General features: G+C 42.1%; 2 protein-coding genes across 3 annotated transcripts in view; both read left to right on the forward strand.

The window, feature by feature from the left end:
• Window positions 1–71: 71 nt before the first annotated feature.
• On the forward strand, window positions 72–20,140 carry LOC140636864 (uncharacterized). Its single transcript, XM_072832645.1, has 2 exons — window positions 72–388; window positions 19,868–20,140. Exon 2 carries the CDS (start codon window positions 19,891–19,893, stop codon window positions 20,008–20,010), a length of 120 nt encoding a protein of 39 aa, XP_072688746.1. The 5' UTR covers window positions 72–388; window positions 19,868–19,890; the 3' UTR covers window positions 20,011–20,140.
• The window catches only part of CILK1 (ciliogenesis associated kinase 1), a 37,472-nt gene continuing 35,937 nt past the window's right edge, over window positions 19,903–21,437 (forward strand). For both annotated transcript variants that reach the window (XM_072832642.1, XM_072832643.1), the window contains exon 1: window positions 19,903–20,140. In XM_072832642.1, the coding sequence (XP_072688743.1) occupies window positions 20,040–20,140 (101 nt within the window). In that variant the 5' untranslated portion in view covers window positions 19,903–20,039. The remainder of the gene's footprint in view (window positions 20,141–21,437) is intronic.

Raw genomic sequence — 21,437 nt, forward strand, 5'->3', positions numbered from 1 at the left:
CCGGGGTGGTCGGCGGGTGCGCGGCTCCCGGGCTCGGTCGGCCGCGGCGGCCGGGACGCGGTGCAGGGACGCGCAGGGCCGGCGAGGGGAGCTGCAGGGTAACTTTTCCCAGGGAAAGCGCCCGGTCGTCCCCGCTAGAAGCCTCCCTGCCTTTTGTTTGTTTTTCTGCCGGAGGCTGGAGAGCGGCCGGGTTCCTGCTGCTCCACCATGCGCCGCGCGGCCCGTGCGACCCTCCGGAGCGCCCTGGCGTCCCCGCACGGACCGCGCGGCCGGTCCTAGCGGCGGTCGCCCCCCTCCCCGGTGCCCTGCGGGCCGGGCCGCTGCGCCCCCGCCGCCCAGGAGCCGCGCTCACCGCAGGGGCGGGCCCCCGCCTGCGTCCGCGGCGCCGGTAAGTGGGGCCCGGGAGGCAAGGGGCTCGTGCGGGGCGACCTGTCACGGGGCGCGGAGGGCTGCAGCTGCCGAGGCGCCGCCGCCCGGGGCCCCCGCCCGGAGCCCCCGCCGCCCGGGGCCCCCGCCGCCCGGAGCCCCCGCCGGGGCTGGGAGGGGACCGGGACGCTGCTGGGCTGTAGTTTCTCTCCGCCGTCGTGTGGCTCTCGCCCTCTCGGCGTGGAAACTCCGGATGGCTGGGAGTCTGGAAGGTTTGGGGGGTGTTTACCTCCCGGTGCTGCGGCCGGCGAAGCCCCCCGCCCAGGTGGAAGCCCCTTCCAACTGGGATGTGGAGGACTTGTTCCTAGAATTTCCCTGACTAGGCCTGTGGCTGTCCCATATGGGGTCTTAGCAGGAATCCGCACCCATGTATGTGCAACCATTTTTCAGTTTTTTGTTTTTTGTTTTTCTGCTCTGATTTCTTCTTAACCTGAGTAGATGTAATGAGACGGATGTTAAAGGGTTTCTTCCCCCACCCAGAGCAACCGTTTCTTTTGCAATGTGCCTGTTCAAATCTGACTTGGACACTACCATTGAGAGGTCTTACTTTTAAACATAAAAGTAGTGGGAGGCATCATTCCGCAGAAAAAAGTATTCATTCCTACTTACAATCAAGTAAAGATCTGCTTTTGCCAAAGCTGGGCTATGCTGAGAGAATACTGCCTTGAATTGTGCATGCAAGTCTAGATTTCTCCAAGGTATTGGGACTTGCGTTCTTGTGTGATTTTGTTATTTTGTTTTTGTTTTTTTTGTTGTTGTTGTTGTTTGTTTGTTTGTTTGTTGCCCAGAGCACTCTTTGTAGCAGTAGAAGTTTGATAGCTACACTTTTCATTTCTTGCATTTTCCAGTGAGTAGGCTTTCGGGATGTGCCTCAATAATGAATTGTACTGTTGCTGAATGTGACATTAAAATGAGCTTGAAATTTGTGTCATCAGCATATAAATTATTAAGAAGAATTTGTGCTTAACCGTATACCAGCCATACTCGGAGTAAATGTATGCATAGATATGCACATACGAAATCACTTCTGGATAAAGTGCTGCAATTTGGTAAAGAATCCTTCTCTCTCTCTCTCTCTTTCTTTCTTTTTCTTGTTTTTTTAATTTGGTAAGGAATCTTTAAGGCCTTCCTGCCTATCTGAGGACCAGTGATCGTCCTGGAAGTGGGTGTAGAAATGAGACCAGTGCTGGGGTTTTCTACTTAAAATGATATCCTGTACCATTGCCTCCTCTCTAAGGTCCAGCACCCTACACCGACCGTGCCAACTTTCTGTTTCCCACCCTGTCCACTTTGGGTTGCCCCTTCTCCAAAGTCAAAGCTGTTAGCTGGGCAGTAGTGAGCAGCCAGGTTTCTTAATGAGATCGGTTTAGTTTAGATGATGGAGGGATATAGTGGAGGGTTGATGGAGCCTGTCTGAGGAGGCAGAGGTCTGTGCTTCTTGTCAAGGGAATGCAGCATTTAGTCACACAGAAGTGGTTTTTCTCACTGAAGTTTCTTACCTACAGACTATGTGTAAATGAGCTGGCAGGATATAGAACAGGTTTTTGCCGGGTTTCCTTTTCTGTTCAACATCATAAAAGTTCTTTGTACTTTCATTGTTTTATTCGCAGAGCTTTTTGAGGTTTCTAGTAAAGGTGGAAATCATGTCAATCTTGAACCTTTGGAATTATCTGTAACCATTTCTTTCCTTTATTTCCTCCATTCTTTATATCAGTGAGTCATCAAGACCTTTGAAACGTGATTTATACAGATCCCTGCCTCCATCCAGAACCTCACCCTTCCTCTCCTGCAGACTGGAGCAGCCTCTTACTGGCCACCCAAGCGTGGCTTTTTTAATAAGCCCTCAGTGTCTGTTTGCTGAATGAATGAATGAATGAATGAATGAATGAGATGCTCCTCTTTCTGGTCTCTTCAGCCTTTGTTGTCCATCTAATTTTTTTAAACTATCACTTCCTCAACTCTCTCCTTGCCTTGCAACCTTTAGTTCCTCTCCATTTGCTGTAACAAGTCTAAAATAATTTGCCTGATTTTTCAAGGCCTTCATAATCAGGCCTCACCCCTCCTATCTAAATCCTATTTTCAGCTCAGTTTATATCTCCATGCTTTATGCAGTTTGGTCTTGCTGTCCTGTTAAGGGGGATGGCTTCATTCCCACTGCAGTGTCACTGCTCAGATTGCTCCCCTAGAAACCCCCACCCTCCTCCCTACTCTCCCTGGGCAAATCTTACCCATCCTCTGAGAAGGAGCCCACACCCTCCTTCTTCCCTAATGTCTTCTCTAACTACTTATTTCTCTTCTCTTCTTCTTTTTTTTTTTTTTATTTTTTATTTATTTATGAGAGAGAGAGAGAGAGAGAGGCAGAGACATAGGCAGAGGGAGAAGCAGGCTCCATGCACCAGGAGCCCGACGTGGGATTGGATCCTGGGTCTCCAGGATCGCGCCCTGGGCCAAAGGCAGGCGCCAAACCGCTGCGCCACCCAGGGATCCCTTCTCTTTTTTTTGTAAGTAATCTGTACACCCAACATGGAGCTTGATCTGATGACCCTGAGATCAAGACTCCCACATCTCCCTGGACTAAACCAACCAGGCTCCCCTCTCTTCTCTTTAAAATCTTAAGATACTTGTTTGTAATCCTTCATTATATTGGCTGTATTGATCTCTAATTGGTTTAGATTATTTTAAGCCTCTTTAGGACAGAAGCCATAGTTTATGGGTAGTAATGTGACGTCTTGGGCTTTGGAATCAGAATTGAGGTCAGGGCCTGACTCCACTTATTACTCCTGTGGCCTTGTGGGATTCTCCTACCATTTGAAAGGAGGGGAAATGTCTCCTCAGCATGTGGTGGGTGGTGTGAAGATGGTCTATATTGCCTCAGCAGTGCCTGACATCCTCCTGACTGAAATCCCCTCTTCTCTCCGCAGTGACTCAAGGGGCTGGAACATTTAGGACGAATTTGGTATTTGTTGAGTGACTTGTGGTAGACTACAGGTCATGGCTCAGCTTGGAGGCCCAGAGGAGAGGGCAGCCCGTCTTTGAATCCTCCAGGAGTGTTATCCTGGCATTACTGAACATGGCTTAAGCTGAGCTTATTCCTGGCTACAGCTCTGCTTCTGAGATCTGTTGCTGTTTTTCCAGCTGAACCTTGCCAGGAATACTACTGCCTTCTAGTTGTGTGTGTGTGTGTGTGTGTGTGTGTGTTTTCTCTCATTGCTTCTCTTGCAGAAAGCTCCTTCATTTCATTTTGCAGGATCTTGCTGAATTGGAGTGGTACCTAGCCCTTCTATTTTTCTGTTCGTGTGGTATGTGTGAGTGTATTTATGGCAGGACTTCTTGCCCGGTGCTTTCTTGTCAGAATTCTGGGTACAGTGACCTTTCTGTGTGTGTTGATCTATCAGCCTGTGACTAGGGCTCTCTTAAACCATAAATCTTCTCACTGACGGTCCTTGCCAACCAGTGTCCTAGAGGGGTATACAACAACTGGAGGACTAGAACTTTCCTCTCAGCAGACCTCAATGCTTGTGGCTGATGTGGTTGGCTGGGAGAATGTGCAGAGGTGTACGCAGGACAGCTTACACACACACACACACACAAACACACACACACACATTGGGGGTTATGATGCAACCATATCCTAGGTTGTGACTGTGCTTACCCTGAAACAGTTCTCCTATTCTTATCAATACATGTATGTTCTGGAAAATTACCTCATAAAAGCAATTTGGTAAAGCAAGTCATTTTGTGGGGCAAATTGCATTACAGTGTTGAGTGTTATGGCTTGAAGAAATCAGAGATGTCTTCACTTGCAGCCAGAGAAGTAAAAGCAGCAGCACAGGTCTTTGCAAGATGGTAAAGAAAGTTGATGTGGACATTCACGCTTAACCCCTCTGTACCTAGTGAGGTGCTGTGTGATGTTTGTTAGGAAAATACTGCTGTTCAGCCGATCCCAGGGAAATACTCAATCCAGTATTGGATTGTGATGGCAATGGAAGTGGAAAGCTTCCATTCCTTATTTCCTTGCAAGGAAACAAGTGTCCTTGCACTAGTGAGTCAGGCACTGACTCACTGTGCTTTGAAAGTCGAAACCTTCATAGAGTGTTTGTGGTCGGGCTCACCTGTGCAGGTGAGATCAAGCCCTGTATGTGTGGATGGGTGAAGTTGTCTCAGAGTTTGAAGAAAGCACATCATCTGCCCCTCTTCTTTTAAATATGTGGTTCAGGATTAATTATACATTTATATACTTTCTGCAAAAGTATATACATGCTTTTATTTTATTTTTTAAATATTTTTATTTACTTATTTATTCAGAAGAGACACAAAGAGAGACAGAGACCTAGGTAGAGGGAGAAGCAGGCTCCCTAAGGGGATCCTGATGCAGCACTCCATCCCAGGATCACGCCCTGAGCCGACGGCAGACACGCAACCACTGAGCCACCCAGGTGCCCTTATAAATACTTTTAAAAGACTACTAGAACACTTCTTACATTCACACATTAAAAAATATGCTACTCTGAAGATAACAAAGATTCTTTTTGTATTAATTGGGTCTCTAGATCACATCAGTAAAGTGAAGGTATTGGATCATCATTAAGGTCCTTTATAGAAAAAAAAAATCAAATTCTGTAGTCTAAAGTCTGATGCTATATCCATGTTGAATTTAGGTCCTATCAAGCTTAGCATTCAATCTATATGGATTAATACTAGGTTATTTATTATCATACTTTAAATTTTTCTGGAGTTTTAGGTTTGTTGTCTTAACTCAGGTTTTTAAAATAGAAGGGCCACAGTAGTGCTTCACATTTCCTTTGGTACTTTTTCCACCATGGCCAGGGCTGTTGGCAGCCACTTGATAAATGTACAGTGATGGCCAAGAACTTGTGATCCCCCATATTTCTGAGACAAGATCAATGCGAGTCATATTTTACCTTTCTGTAGGTGTAATATGACCTGTGATAAAGTGCTGATAACACGTGACTGCCCTTATGGTTACTATGAAAGATAATGTCCCAGAGCCAAGGGTAAAGTATTATGTTGTAACGTCCAACTATATATTTGACCATATCACAAAAGTTACTATCTGTATGAACCTGTAGTTCCCAGAAGATAATAATTAATGCCTTTGGCCTCTTGTACACTGCCTTTGCTCTGCAAGTAAATTTATTAAAGATTGATTTAACTTAGATAAAACTGAGTGAGAAAAAAGATATATATTCCTGCATGTTACCCTAGCTATTAAAAGGCAAGTGTTAAAAAAAAAAAAAAAGCAAGTGTTTTCATAAATTTGTATAAAAATTTATGGAAGGAGGAATGCCTGGGTGGCTCAGTGGTTGAGCATCTGCCTTCGGCTCAGGGTGTGATCCTGGAGTCCGAGGATCGAGTCCCACATCGGGCTCCCTACAGGGAGCCTGCTTTTCCCTCTGCCTGTGTCTCTGCCTCTCTCTCTCTCTCTGTGTGTGTGTATCTTTCATGAATAAATAAATAAAACTTTTTTAAAAAGTTTTTAAAGGATTCATAATTTTTTGCCCAGGTCCCTATATAATTGTCCAATTTTGCAAAGAAGGGAGGCACAAGGGGATGGAATGGCAGTGGGAATGGGGTTGATGGTACAGAAAAATCACCAATAGTCAAAATTATCCTTTACAGACACATAATGTGCTCATTCATTAATTTATTTTTTCAACAAATGTCTATTGTGAGCAACTATTTTGATTTGTGTCAACTGCATGCCTGATCCCTGTCTCGGTGCTGGGAATACAGTTAAAAACTGAATAAAAATTGCGCCCTCAAGGCATTTATATTCTTGGGAGAAGCACAGTTTATCTAACCCTATAAGCCCAGGGTACATGAGGCTTACATAGAGAGTGCTAAAATGTTTGTTTATGTGCAGATTTCCTGTTTCAGGGGTAGACAGATTATGCTTTGTAGGCATAATTTACCTGCTCCCTGCTTTTTTAAATAGTCTTTATGGGGACACAGTCCGTTTATTTACATTCTATGATTGCTTTGGTGCTACGTTGGTGGAGTTGAGTGGTTGTGCAGAGACATAGCCCTCAAAGCCTAAAGTAGTTACTAGCCTTGCACAGAAAACGCTTGCTGACCCCTGCCCTATTTTATTTTTATATTAAGCCTTTACCTCTTTGGTGTGTCTTACTGATTTGTTTGTTGCATAACAGTGAAGCACCTTCCGTTGAGTGAGATCAGCTCCTGGGTTAAAGGTGCTGTCATAGTTGCACAGCACTAGAGATACATGTTCTCATATATGTTCTCATTCACTCTCCCCATCTTCACCTCACCCAACCCTGCCCCCCCACTTCAATCACGAGGTGGCAATCAGGCAGGCAGCTGGGCTCTGACTGCTGCCACCCTCGACAGCTATCATTGTTTTTTGTTTTGTTTTGTTTTTAAAGATAGATAGATTTATTTATTTATTTATTAACTCATTTATTTATTTATTCATGACAGAGAGAGAGAGAGGCAGAGACACAGGCAGAAGGAGAAGCAGGCTCCATGCAGAGTCCCGATGCAGGACTCCATCCCGGGACCCTGGGATCACACCCTGAGCCAAAGGCAGACGCTGAACCACTGAGCCACGCAGGCATCCCTTGACAGCAATATTGTTAAGCTTGGGGGAACTGTGCCCGCAGCTCATCCATAGTTTTTCACATGAGTCAAGGGTAAAGGTATTGTTCCTCTAGCTCTTCAGCATTTCACACTAACTTCAGTTCTTTACGGTCTGCCTGAGCCACTGCTAGTGATGTGCCCTCATTTAGAAATAATCTACAAGTGACTGAAGACTTTTTTTGGCTCCGGACAGGAGTGCCCTTTTGGCACTGTAGGTGAAGCAATAGAAGCTGTGGATCCTTCTCATGGTATTAAGGACCCTGGTGCAGAAGGAGTTCTTTTGCTCAGAAGTGGGATTGAGGGAGGAGGAGGAGGGAGAGCCATGGAACAGTTTCTGGGGAATAGCAGAGGTGCACCAGCTACCTAATTTTCTTTTCCACTCTCTCCAGTTGATGCAAGAGCCAAAGGCATCTTTAATGCACTCCTTCGCTGAGGTAAAAGCAAAGCAAATTCCATATAAAGAAAGTTCTTTTGGCCTTCTAGCTGCTGTCCCCAGTGCAGAAAGGATCCCTAATCCAAGAGGCAAGTACTTAGAAGCATTTTTGCTGAAATGAATATGAGCAGAAAGAGTAGGCCCCAGAGAGAAAAATATAAACACAGATGTACTATTTTTAGAACCCTTTTGAAGTAAATTAACAGTATTAGCTTAACTCTTGTGAAATTATGACACATTAGAACCTAGAATCCGATGTGTAATTACCTACAGGATAAAATAAAATGGAACTCTGGAGTGCCATAGAAGGGCCATTTGATGATTTTGCGCATAATTCAGCTTTCCTATGAGGACAGGTGAGTTTCAGTGTTAAAATGATTAAGGCTGAGCAAGAAAAGCAGCTCAGAAGGGTCTGAATTTAGCAGAGCCAGTGAACCACAGTTCCCAGACAAGACCAAGTTTGTGCACAATTTTCTGCCTCTTCTCTTAAAAAATTAGTGATTGTGACATTTATTCCATGACCATCCAAGTTTCAAAATGAAGAATGGACTACCATTGTCCCTTGCCTCCAGCCTGTTTTCCAGGCTGTGAATGAGCAGGGTATACCCAGTATGAGCTGCTGGCCATGAGCAGATGTTGTTTGCCTCCACTGGGGATTGAAGCCGAAGGGAGGGATTTGGGGCGGATCGCAGGAAGGTTTTCCCCATGTCACCTAGCCAGAGAAACCATGACATTTGTTTCAAAGACTGAAAGCAAAATAGAGCTGTATTTCCGTGTTCATTGAATATGCCCTTGCCCAAAGGCCTAAGGCTTGATCTGATAACAGAAAGGGGGCCTTTCTGTGATTCCCTGAGACACAGGAATTCCAGTGTTGTGGTGGGAGGGCCCCTGGCAGCCAGCCTGCATTAGCCTTTCTATGGCATCTACTATTCTTTCATCTTAGAATTTCAGAGCATTTGTGGTCAGGTCAAACAAATTGATTATCATTATTTTGCACATAAAGAAATGGCACTGTGTTTGGAGATCCTGTACCAAGGGTGGTACTGGAAATAGAGAGCAAAGACTAAAATTCAAATTTTGACCATTCGAACAATGAATGCCTACTGTGTGCAAATAGAATGTGAGGTGTGAGGACACAGAGATGAAGGAAGTGTGGTGAGTGTCCCCACTAATGCAGAGGGAAGGGCTGGCCGTGAGGTGGGGACAGAGTTCTGTGGTGGCTGAGGAAAGAGCCATTAGCTGGGTCCATTGTTACAGGTTGGAATGAAAGGCTCTTGAGGTGATGTTTGAGTTGGTTGGGCTAAGAGGGAAGGGAAGACGTAGATTCTGATTTGGGGGCCTGGCTGTGTCAGTAGGGTACTGTCCCACTCTAAAAGAGAGATGTCGTATAGCATACGGGGTCCCTCTGGGCTACAACCTTCCCTTTGCTAGCTTTTGTGCATGATGGCAAAACTGGAAGCATTGGTCTGGTTTTTTTCTTAGACAAGACTAACTTGAGTCCTGACATGGAGTCATGGAATCACACATCATTAAAGCAGGAAACCACCTTAGTTCGTCAAATCCAATGTCCCAATTTCATGGAAAGTAAGCCTAAGGACTGAGAGGTACTCTGAGTCACAGGGGTTGGTGTCTGTGGCCCTACCCATGTGATCTGGACTAGATTGAGCAAATACTCAGAGTAGTGATTTAAATGATCAAACTGTTGCCTTACAAATGATGTATATTTTATATCCCATTCTCTCTATATACTGTGCTTTGTATTCTGTAAAGGAAAATCAAGAAATTGGACCCAGAACATATTGCATGTGTATCAAGTAGCGTTGTGGGAGAAAAGACTTCTGTTTAGTGTTCATCGAAAGACTAGATGTGTTGCAAAAAATGGATGTATCAAGAGCATCTCAGCTTTTGCCAGAATAACGGTTTTGGGTGATCTACAATATGTGACAGTCACAGAAAAATTAATTCTGTTTGAATTAAAAAGAGTGTCTTTAGAAAGAACACTACATGGGTGCCTGGGTGGCCCAGTCAGTTGAGCATTTGCCTTTGGCTCAGGTCATGATCTCAGGATCCTGGGATCAAGCCCTGCATTGGGCTCCCTGCTCAGCCGGAAGCCTGCTTCTCCCTCTCCCTTTACCTCTGCTTCCCGCCCCCGCCCCGCTTGTGTGCTCTCTGTCTTCAAATAAATAAATAAAATCTTAAAAAAAAATATATATATATATATATATATACTAAAAGAACACTAAATGATCCCAACAACAGTGACTTTGACCAAGTGGTATGAGCATGGGTGGTCAGGGTTTCCTATCCCGGGTGGGTCTCATGATTAAGGCAGAGGCCAGCTCCTGATACTCAGTGTTAAAAACGCAAGAAGCAGGGGTCCTGGCTGGTACAGTTAGTAAAGCAACTGACTCTTGATCTTGATGTCTTGAGTTCAAGTCCCATGTTTAGAACAAATTACTAAAAAAAAAAAATTTAAATAAATTCAAAAAATAATAAATAAAAACTTTTTCTTTAAAAAAAACACAAAAATCAAGGAGATGGTGATTGTTCTGCAGGACAGGTAAAGGCATTGAAACATCACTACATCATTTGCTATTTAAAAGCAGTCAACAAGCCTGTGAGCTCAGTCTATGTGACAATGCTTATGAGCTGAAACTGGGACCCAGTCCCTCTTTCTCTGCATTCACTTTGCCTCCATTGTAGACAGTCAGTGCTGGTGAGGTCCCTTGCTGGGTTCCCTGATGTTTGATTGCAGAATGAGGCCAACTAGACCATGGCTACATCACTGGTTTCCATATTTGGACTTTGAGCTACAGAGTGCTTCTAAATTCCTCTCATTCTCAGATCCTCAAAAGATTTCATGATCTTTGGATCTTTTGCAACCTTTCTTTTGAGTTTGGTGCAGTCGGCCAGGGTTCCTATCTTAGTTCTATAACTTATTAGTTATATAACCTTGGGCAAGTCACTATGTCTCAGTTTCCTTATCTAGAAAATTAGCGAGAGGGGAGTTGGTGAGCACAGTAGTACTAAGGGCAAGTTTCCTCAATTTCCTTATCTGTAAAATAGGGGTAATAGTAGTGCCTACTGGTAGAATGTTGAGAATTGAATGGGTTAATATATGCAAAGCACTTATGATAGTACTGTACACCTATCAAGTATTTAAATTATTATCATTACTATCCTTTTGGTTTATTTGATGTATTAGGAGGCTAAGTGTGGATTAATTCTAGTGAGTGCTTTATCCAAGTTAATTCTTAGAGTCAGAGCAGTATTTAGAATACTGCCCATCAGCAAGTTAGCTAATTCCCAAGTTAAAGGATGGGCTGCTGTATTCCATTCCCTTCTCAGGAGATCTGTACCTGGAGCTGTGAATTCAAATGCTGTCAGAGGCAGAGGAAGAAATGTAAAAGACTCAGAGAAGCTGGATATGTGCTTGTGAAACAGTAAAGGAATGTTCTTCTCTTTAAAAAAAAAAAAAAATTATTTTCTTCTCCAGTTTTTCTTCAAACATGAGCAGTTTTCAGGCTTTTACTTTGTCACTTTTGGTAGAGGTATAGACAGAGAAATAGGGATCCCTGGGTGGTCCAGCGGTTTGGCGCCTGCCTTTGGCCCAGGGCACGATCCTGGAGACCCGGGATCGAATCCCACGTCAGGCTCCCGGTGCATGGAGCCTGCTTCTCTCTCTGCCTGTGTCTCTGCCTCTCTCTCTCTCTGTGTGTGACTATCATAAATAAATAAAAGTTAAAAAAAAAGAAACAAATATTTTTCTTCCAGTGAAACCAGTGATGCAAAGGTACAAAAATAAATGACAACTAAAAATATTAGCAACCATTGTGGTAACCGTTTAGGGACAACAGGCAGGTTGGGGATTGTGATGAGCATGGAGACCCTTGCTCATTCTAAAAAGATGGTGATGTTTCTCTAGTTCTTTATTACCATGGAAAGCTAAGGAGATCCTGTTATTAGCTCTTCAGTTTTTCCAGAGAAGCCCTAGATCTCATTTTTATATGAGAGATACTATTTTTAAATATAGACTCAAAGCATACCTCTGAATTCAGTTCTCAGGCTGCTGGTTTGCAACCCCTGTTCTACACAGTATGGATTCTCCATATGCTAATGTCATATATTCAGGGATTTCAGTCAGAATTGTGAAGTCTTGCCCACTGCAAAATTAGAAATCTTCTCTGTACTTCAAAGAGGAATGCCCTTGTTCATTGGGTAAATAAGCACAGACTTCTGATTCCATTCCTAAAACACTCAACTTTAAATGAATGAAAAGCATTGCTCAATGATTCAGATGATTGTGTGAAAGGCTTTGGGCCTTATGTTGGGGAGTAATAGGCTAAATAATATCCCCCAAAGGTATCAGGTCCCTGGACCTCTGAATGTTACCACATATGGCAAAAGAGACTGCAGCTGTGATTAAATTAAGGAATTTGAGGTGAGAAGGGTACTCTTGATAATCTGATAGGCCTTAAATGGAAATTTAAGTTCTTATAGAGAGAAGAAGAGGAAGGTTTGACACCACTCAGAAGAGAAGGCTGTGGAACCATAGAGGCAGAGACTGGGCCAGGGCCAAGGGATGCAGTGGCTACCAGAAGCTGGAAGAGACAAGGAAGAGATCCCCCTTAGGGCCTCTGAAGGAAGTGCCTACACCTTGATCTTAGCCCACTGAGAAACCCAGTACTGATTTCAGACTCTGACCTCCAGAATTGTAAGAGAATAAATTTCTATTGCTTTAAGCCACCAGGTATATGGTAGTTTGTCACAGCAGTTGTGGGAAACTAATAGAGCTGGTAAGGAAAACTTTTTGTATTTTTTTCAAAGATTGGTTTTTGTTAGTGTATGGGTAAATGGCATGTCCTCAGTAAGAGAAATTAGCCAGTGGTTCACAAAATGATTTCTTATTTGTACACCTGTAGCATCCTTGTGGTCTCCACCCCTCCCAGGAACCGACCCCAAGTACCATGTCTCCTAGTCATTGTGTATATTCCACTTCCCTAGCTAGGAGGGAAAGGCCTAGAGGCCAGATCCACCTCCCTCAGCTCTTTGGATCTTGTTACTCAGAACTAAGCATAGTGCTGTGTGCATAATTTTTCACTTGTGTAATATGTTGTTCTACTTCAATTTTTTGAGCATACTTATTCCTGTATCTGAAATAAATATTTGTATACTTTTTTTAAAAAGATTTAAATATTTATTAGAGAGAGAAAGAGAAGGAGTGGGAAAGAAGGGGAGAGGGAGAGAGAATTTTAAGCAGACTCTGTGCTGAGTGTAGAGCCCAACACAGGGCTCAATCTCAGAACCCTTAGATTATAACCTAAGCCAAAACCAAGAGTCCAACGCTCAACTGACTTTGCCACCCAGATGCCCCTAAATATTTGCATATTTCTATAAAAATATATATTTCAGGAACACATGGATGGCTTAGTGGTTGAGCACCTGCCTTTGGCTCAGGTCGAGATCCCAGGGTTGTAAGATCGAGTCCCACATCAGGCTCCCTACAGGGAGCCTGCTTCTCCCTCTGCTTATGTCTCTGCCTCTCTCTGTTTGCCTCTCATGAATAAATAAATAAAATCTTTAAAATATATTTATATTTCACATATTTCTATATTATGCAACATAAATGTGGGTAAACCTCACAACCATGGGAAAGACCATACTTTTGCCTTTTTTACCAAATTGTAAAAAGTTGTAAAATTTTTACCAATCGTAAGGAATCCAAAAGTAGAAACTGTCTTCTACTTATATACTGAGGTCTCAATAGAATGACATACAGACACAATGTTGTGGAAAGGAGCCAACATGATGGGCTTGAGAGGAACCAGAATGACATGGCTGTGATTTATTTTTATACTGAGTTGAGACTTGAGTTAGCTACAGTTAAAAACATAGTTTAATGGTTTTTGTTCTAAATGAGCATTCCAAAGTGCCAAGTTAATAAAATACACTGCAATACCCAACTTTTTATTTCACATATGCATTTTACACATTTGATGTTTGTCTACCATTTTTAAAGAACTGACTCCATAGATATAGATGTCTCTCCAGCATCAAAGAATGTACAGTACAAATAGTCAATAGTATGCTGAAACTTCTTTCCTGTTAAAACTCGGACTGAGAGTTCTATGATTTCCTTGGCTGCCTTTTTAACTGAGGCTACCTTGTTCCGTGTGATAAGTTTCACTATCAGTAGCATACAGACTGGGTCCCTCGTGGGTGTCAGAACAGTCTTGTCTGTTGGGCCATTATCAGAGGATTTGCAGAATCTGGGTTTAGGTGCCACCTACAGAGAGGACTTGTCTGAGAAAACCATCTGCCTACCATGGAGGGACCTACAAGGCCTAAGAAAAGTTGGTTTTGGATAAATACTGGGGAGAAGAAGGAAGCCCAGTCCCAGCTGGCTAGTTGTCCAGGCAACCCTGAGTGACACCCAGGACCATTTTTGGACACTCATCCTATTTCACCCGAAGATTTGTAGTCATTTGTTCTTGCAAAATGGAAGCAGATCCTGGTGGATAGAAAATTTACCTTAGGCTAACAGAATTACTTCTAATTTGTCTCCAACTCTATTCCTCTTTCAGTTTTCAAAACCATGCTAGCTACAGAAGTTCAATCGGTTAATGGATTAATTGACCTATTACCTCCTGTATAGATGGAATTTTGAATTTTAGTCTCTTAAGTCAGAGTAGCCTTAGTATACTGTATCCAGAATGCTTTCAGCTGTACTTGATGGAATATCTAACATTGGCTTCAGCAACAAAGATTTTTAATTAGGTCCTATAATGAGAAATCTAAGGCTGATATTTTCAGAGATCATGCAGCAGCCCAGTGGTATCATCACAGACTCAGCCTCTTTCTTTGTTTTTATCCATTCTTAGCAGACAGGATTCTCCTCTTTAGAGTTGATTTCTCATAGTCACTAGAAGGCTATCTCACACCTACATATGAGTTTTATGCAACTATGTTTATTTAAAGCAGAAACACAGGGCAACCTCTTTGTCAGCTGTCTTTATCAGGCAGGAGATTCCCTCTTAGAAGCCTTTCTCTTTCTCCTACCAGCTCACCATCCTTTCCATCTTACGAGTAAGAGCCATAGCCCCATTCCTAAACAAATTTTAGTGGGAGGTGGAATAGCTTAGCTTGGCTTAGAGTGATCACAGTTCATGCCCTAGGGCTGTGGTAGGTGGCTGCCAACCCTGATTATGTTGGATCCTGAACATAAATAGTGTTTTGAAAGTTAAGCAAGAAGGGCAGCATTGCTATTGGGTAGATCTGCAGTGGCATCTACTGCCTCTCCCTTTTTTCTACAGCATTGTCCATTGCCCTGTTGTTTTCCCAGAGTAGCAGTGAGGTTTTTGTTCAGTTTCAGATTATGACATGAGTCATCATATTTGAGCCACCACAAAAGTGGTGAACAACTGAAAATACCGATCTCAAATGTATTTAACTGCTTCCTGCTGGGATATGCCCAGAATTGACTGTGGGTGGACTGATGCTTCTTGTGTAATGCTAATTTGAATAATGCCACTGCAATTTTTTTGATATGGGAAATAATTGACCAGAGACCAGAAAGCTCAGACAGTGGTCATGGTCCTGTTCTCTGGATCCAGACATAGCGTAACTAATCCTTTTCCCTTATACCCGTTTGTACACTTGAAACAATGAGCATGGTTCCCCAAGTCTCTTTTACTTCAAATATTCTTTCAGCTACTCTTCTGGTGCTTTTATTTAGGCCCTTTATTATGTTCTTTAATGTCTCTCTTGAAGTTTGTCTTCCAAAGTTGAAATGATCAGAGTCGTGCAGATCAACCTTGTCTGAATGCTGAGCTCTTCATAAGAGCTCCAATAATGTATTATCTTTGGAGAAAATTAAACAACCTTAAAACTACTTGTAGCTGTCTACTGAGCATCTGCAATGAGAGGTTTTGTACATTCCTCAAATCCTACACCTCAGGAAGCAGAACCCATCATCTCTACACCTTGTCCAAGTAACATATATGCATACATTCCCTATTCCAAACATGTGTCTCCTGTATCTGAGAGTCATGTAGGCTAGGTCTCTTGTACAGGCCTTCAACATGTATCATATGGACTACAGCAAACCCTCCAAACTAATTTCTCTGCCTGTAGTCTCTCCATCCTAACATCTATGTGGTCTCCAAAGGTATCTTCCTCATGTTGTTTCCCTGCTTCAAAATACTGGAGAACTCCCCTCTCCAGGGTAAGGACCAAAACTCCTGCATGATGAATATATTTCTTCACACATGGGCCTACCCCCACCCTGAGTTTCTAGGCATTTCCCGCCATTTCCTTACTTCTCTCCATAGTCTTTATGCCCTAGGCCCATACTTCGCAGTCTGGTTACACATTAGAATCACCTGCAGAGCTTTCTTAACTACTGAAACTCATTCCCCACCCCTCACCTGACCCTTAGAGGTGGGGTCTGGGCAATAGTATTTGTTAAAAGGCTATTCTAGTGTTCAGCCATGGATGCAACCACTGGACTTTTGCCCTCTCATGAACACACCGAGGTCTGTACCACCAACCTTTTGCGCAGTTTCCTCCATCTATAATTCCTTTCTCTTCCTTTTCTGCTTAATAAAACCTTGTTCATTTACTACTTTAGTACTACCTCCTCTCTTCTCTTCTCTCAGATCCCTCCCTCCACTGAAGAGTTGGTTGCTCTTTCTACTATAGTCTCATAGTACTTTCTACATTTTTCATGATCACGTCAGTTGTGAGTTATTTAAAGGACACTTATCTTATTCATTGTGTGCCGCAAAAGCCTTGCATAATGCTTAGCATCTTAGTAAAGGTGCAATAAAATTCTGCACTGTCAACCTGACATCAGTGCCTGAAGAGACACCAATTTGATCTATTGTACAATCATTATGTAATTACCTGAAATAACATAAGATTAAAAAGCTATCATGGCATGGTGAGAGTCAAATGTTTCTAGAGTAATCAAATTTCATTCTGTGATAATTTGACAAACTGTAATAAGAAGCTATTAGGATGACTATATGTTAAATGAATGACTCATTCTATCTTGACTTCACTAAAGTTCTTAATTCTTTCACAAATGGCTTTCTCAATGATAATCTAGAAGCATTGTCCCAATTATACAATTTAATTGGATGAGGAAGTAGTGAGACATAACTACCAAAGAAAGGTTTCTGTGATTGATAATTTATAGATATGAATCAGTAATATAATGCCATTGCAAAAAAAAATAAAAAAGGTAGGGGAGAGCCCACATGCTACTGGAATGCACATCATTACTAAGGTTGGTCACCACAGCTCATCAAGGGAATGGAGAAATGTGTGAGGATTCAGAGATGAATGCCAAAGATAATTAAAGGAATGGAAAAAGGTCTTATGAGGAAAGGTTGCGTAATTAATGCGGGAGAAGGCTGAGAGACACACATTTGATTACTAATTTCATGTATACACACAATTTTGTGGGGTACTTTCTTTATATCTACCAAAAAACGAAGCATGAAGAAATTAGCTTAAATTAGAACAGGCAAGTTTTAGTTGGACATTAAGAAAAATATTCTAATTAACTAGATTACAAAATGCAAATCTAATCGTGTTATTCTCAAGTTAAAAAAAAAATTAACTTCCCACTGCCTCTAGGTGAAAGCCTCCTTTTTGTTTTGTTTTGTTTTTTAAATAAAGCATGTGATTTATTAGCTGCTATTTGACAAATCAAGGAAAGTACCAGTGATTTTTAGGAAGATGACATACAACAATGGTTTGGGAATTTTAATTTGTTAGAAAATGAAATCATGAATGATGTAGAAATCATTTAGGTCATATCAAAAATAGGTAGAGATAGATATGAAAAAGAAGAAAAAGGGGAAAATAAACCCAGAGTTAAAAATTGCTTATGTTGTGGTTCAAGTACTCTTTCTGTGTTGTGTTGAGACACAGCCATGATGTATGTTCTAATGTTAGGTTTTATCGAATAAATCTACACTTTTATGTCTTAAGCTGAAATAAAATGTTTAAGATATATATCTTTTTAAAGATTCTCTTCCTTTACCATTTTGATAACTTTTTAAACTTCTAATGTAGAATAATTTACGTTAGAAACATATAGAAAACTTGCAAGAACAGTCCAAGAATACCCATATACCTTTACCCAAATTTACCTATTGTTAACATTTAACCCCATTTGTTCCCTCTCTCTACCCTCACATCATTCCCTCCCATGCACACAATATTTTAACTGTACCCCCTGGAGAACAAATTGCATACATCATGGTCCTTGACTTATACACCCTTCAGGGTGTATTTTCTAACAATAAGACTGCTCTTACAGAACCACAGGACAGATATCAACTTCAGTAAATTTAATACAGATGCAATACTTTCACCTAATCTACCATCTGTCTTTCAGTCCTTTCCATTGGCCCAATGATGTCCTTTGCAGCACTTTGTCTCCTTTGGTACAGGATCAAGTTGAAGCCTATGTTTTTCAAAGTGGCATCTGAGGCCCTCCACAAACAAAACTCTGGGGTTTTCTCTCTCTCCTGTTCCAAGCTCCCACCTTACCCCTCCCTCCTGAGTTGATGCCTTTGTTTCTGCTCCTTGGACAGCTAGAATGCCTTGCCTTACAAAACACCTTCTTTTCTTGTTCTCTCAAGCTCCGTCTTTTGTGAAGACTTTACTTATTCCCTCCCTTACCCAGATGGAATGGACCCTGCTGGAAGCTAGGGGACTTTCCCTTGAACCTCTCCCACATCCTGTCCCTGAAACCTAAGCTGACTTGAAATATCTTAGTTCATATTCGCTAGTACATATCTGGCCAATCCACCGTCATCCCCTAGAACATATCTGGGGATCCACCACCACCACCATCATCCCCATCCTGAGACTCTAAGATCTTTGAAAAAAATGGACAATAAACTATGTAAATACCTTGTTTCTCCACCACCATCATCCCCGTCCTGAGACTCTAAGATCTTTGAAAAAAATGAACAATAAACTATGTAAATACCTTGTTTCTCCTCAACCATTCATCCACTAATATTTGCATTCATCAGTGACTCTTGTCTGCAACAGATCTTATTGTGGTATTTGCCTAATAGTGAATTTTTTATTTCCTTCTTTCCTTCTTCATTTATTTGGAATTCTTCTGGAAGGACAAGGTGCGTAAACTGGATTTAGATGCAGAACATCACATACTTCTAATCAGTGTTTTCTGATCTTTTGATTTTTCAGATAATTATTTTATCAGCTGTTTTTTGCTCAGGGTGCCTGGCTGGCTCAGTTGATATTGTATGCAACAGTTCTTGATGTCAGGGTCTGAGTTCAAGCTCCACAGTTGACATAGAGCTTACATTAAAACAAAAACAAAAAAAACTTTACTTTTATTTTAGCATTTATATTTTATTAAGCATTGCAATCACTTAAATTATTGCTATATTTTCTTTATTATAGACAGACTGAATGACTCAGTTCTATAAATTGCAAAAGCCAATGATTTGTTATTAAAGAAAAGACAGCTAAATGACTTTAAAAAGGGCACACCCTATATACAGACCTTAAGAAATTAGTTGTTCTTTGTTTAGCTTCTGCATGTCTAGTAATAAAAATAATACTGTTGATGCTTAGCCACAAATAGTTCATGGATCACATGTAAATTCTGTATCAGGAGAACTTTAATTTTAACATTTCTTGGCTTTGTTACATTGTAAATTGTAGCAGAAATACACAGAACACAGTATATTTAGTACAGATTTTTGTAGCTCTGCAATTTTTGTCGACCATAGTTTTCATGCAGTGTTTGCCCACAGTGGCTGGTCAGCAGAAAAGCATTGAATTGCAACTGATTCATTTCTGAGTCAGTGACAAGTTCACTTTCCAAGAATGGTATCTTTCATCTTATGAAAATTAAAAAGAGCATTATTTAGGCCAGAGGTTGGGAAACTTTTTCCATAAAGGTCCAGACGATAAATTTTTTAGGTTTGTTTGTTTGTTAAAGATTTTATTTACTCATTCATGAGAGACACAGAGAGAGAGGCAAAGACCCAGGCTGAGGGAGAAGCAGGCTCCCCACAGAGAGCCCAATGCGAGACTCTATCCCAAGGCCCCAGGGATAGTCTCACAACCTGAGCCAAAGGCAGACACTCAGCCACTGAGCCACCCAGGTAAGCCATATAGTCTTTGTCACACTGCTGCTAAACTCTGCTTTTGTAGTATGAAAACAGCTATAGACACTATGCAAATGAATGACCATAACTGTGTTCCAATAAAACTTTATTCACAACAACAGGTGGTGGCCTGGGAGGGTTATTGTTTGCTGACCCTTGATTTAGACAATAAAAATACACAAAATCTACATTAGCAGTTACTCTTGTCTCTCATTTTTCTCTACAGGCAGAAGACTGATCTTTGAAAATATGTATTTGGGAGATAGTCACGTTCTATTAAATACCTTGTGCTGGTGCTGCCATCGAAAAATCTGGTTACACTCTGGGGAGGCCTGCTGCTTCTACAGGACTGCACCGCCTCGGCCCTGAGATGAGTGTCCAGCCTGAGCGGGCACACCATGAATAGATACACAACAATCAAGCAACTTGGGGATGGAACCTATGGTTCCGTCCTACTGGGACGAAGCATTGAGTCTGGGGAACTGATTGCCATTAAAAAGTAAGTTTTATTCTTCACTCACATCAATTCATCATCAACAACACAATGTCAACATCGTTTTCACTCTACCCTCTGCATTTCTCGTTATTGAAAATTTCTAAAGGTAGGGGGGTAGGTAGGAGGCATACAGGAAAGTCTTAGACATTGATTTCTGTGGGCTAGATGATTGTTGGCTCCGGAATGTTCGTGTCAGAGGTCTTAAACACATTCCTACTTTAGATTTGCATATGACACTAGTCCTCTTCCAAACTGTCATATCGTAATGTGACATAGTAATGAAAAGGTTTAGAAACATTTTATTGGAAAGGAAACTGACACTCTGAGAAGTTAAGTGACTTGATTTGGATCATTCACACAGGTGGTGGTCTAGGGACTACTATCTTCACCTCCCCACTCTACTTCCCCTTTACAATCTGAGTCCAACCCGAGTGTATTAGTTACCTCTTGCTACCTAATAGTTTACCCCAGGAATTCATGGTTTTAAACTACACCCATTTATTACCTCATGGTTTCTGTGAGTCAGGAGTCTGGGCAGGGTTTGGGTGAGTTCTTTACATTAGGGTCTCTCATGAGGCTATAATCAAGGTGTTGGCTAGTGCTGAGGTCTTATCTGGAGACTGGGCTAGGAAAGGATCCACCTCCAGGTTCATTCACATCATTGTGGGTAGCATTCAGTACTTCCTGGGTGGTTACACTGAGGGCCTCAGTTCCCTGCTGGCTGTTAGCTAGACATTGTCCTCCGTCCTTTGTCATGTGGGCCTCTCCAAAGAATAGCTCTCAACATGGCACCTTGCTTCAAGATGGGGGGTCGTGAAGGCAATGAGAGAGGCTTCTGTCAAGGTGGAAGTCACATCATTTTGCTTTTGTAAACTAATACAGAAGGGATATCCTCTCAGATTGCTGTGTTCCAATGGTTAGAAGCAAGTCATTAAAGGAGAGGCCTTATACCAGGCTCTGAATACAAGGAGGTGGGAATCTTCAGGGACCATTTCAGGGCCTGCCTGACACACCACCTATATCCAGTCACTTTCTCAACATCTCCATTTGGATGCCCTGCAGACACTTCAGATTTATTATATCCCAAACTGAGCTTATATTCACCATTCCCTCTCTCTTACCCCAAGCCTATTTTTCCTCCCACGTTCCCTATCTTGATAAATGACACTACCATCTCTTCAAAACCTGCACATCCTTCTGACCTCCCTCTGTATGCCCAGCATTGGCCACCTAGACCTGTAGATTCCAACTTCTATGTATTTATCTGATCCACCTACTTCTCTGTATTCTCCCTGCTAAC

The sequence above is a fragment of the Canis lupus genome, chromosome 7 (assembly GCF_048164855.1).
Source record: "Canis lupus baileyi chromosome 7, mCanLup2.hap1, whole genome shotgun sequence".
Classification (NCBI taxonomy): Eukaryota; Metazoa; Chordata; class Mammalia; order Carnivora; family Canidae; genus Canis; species Canis lupus.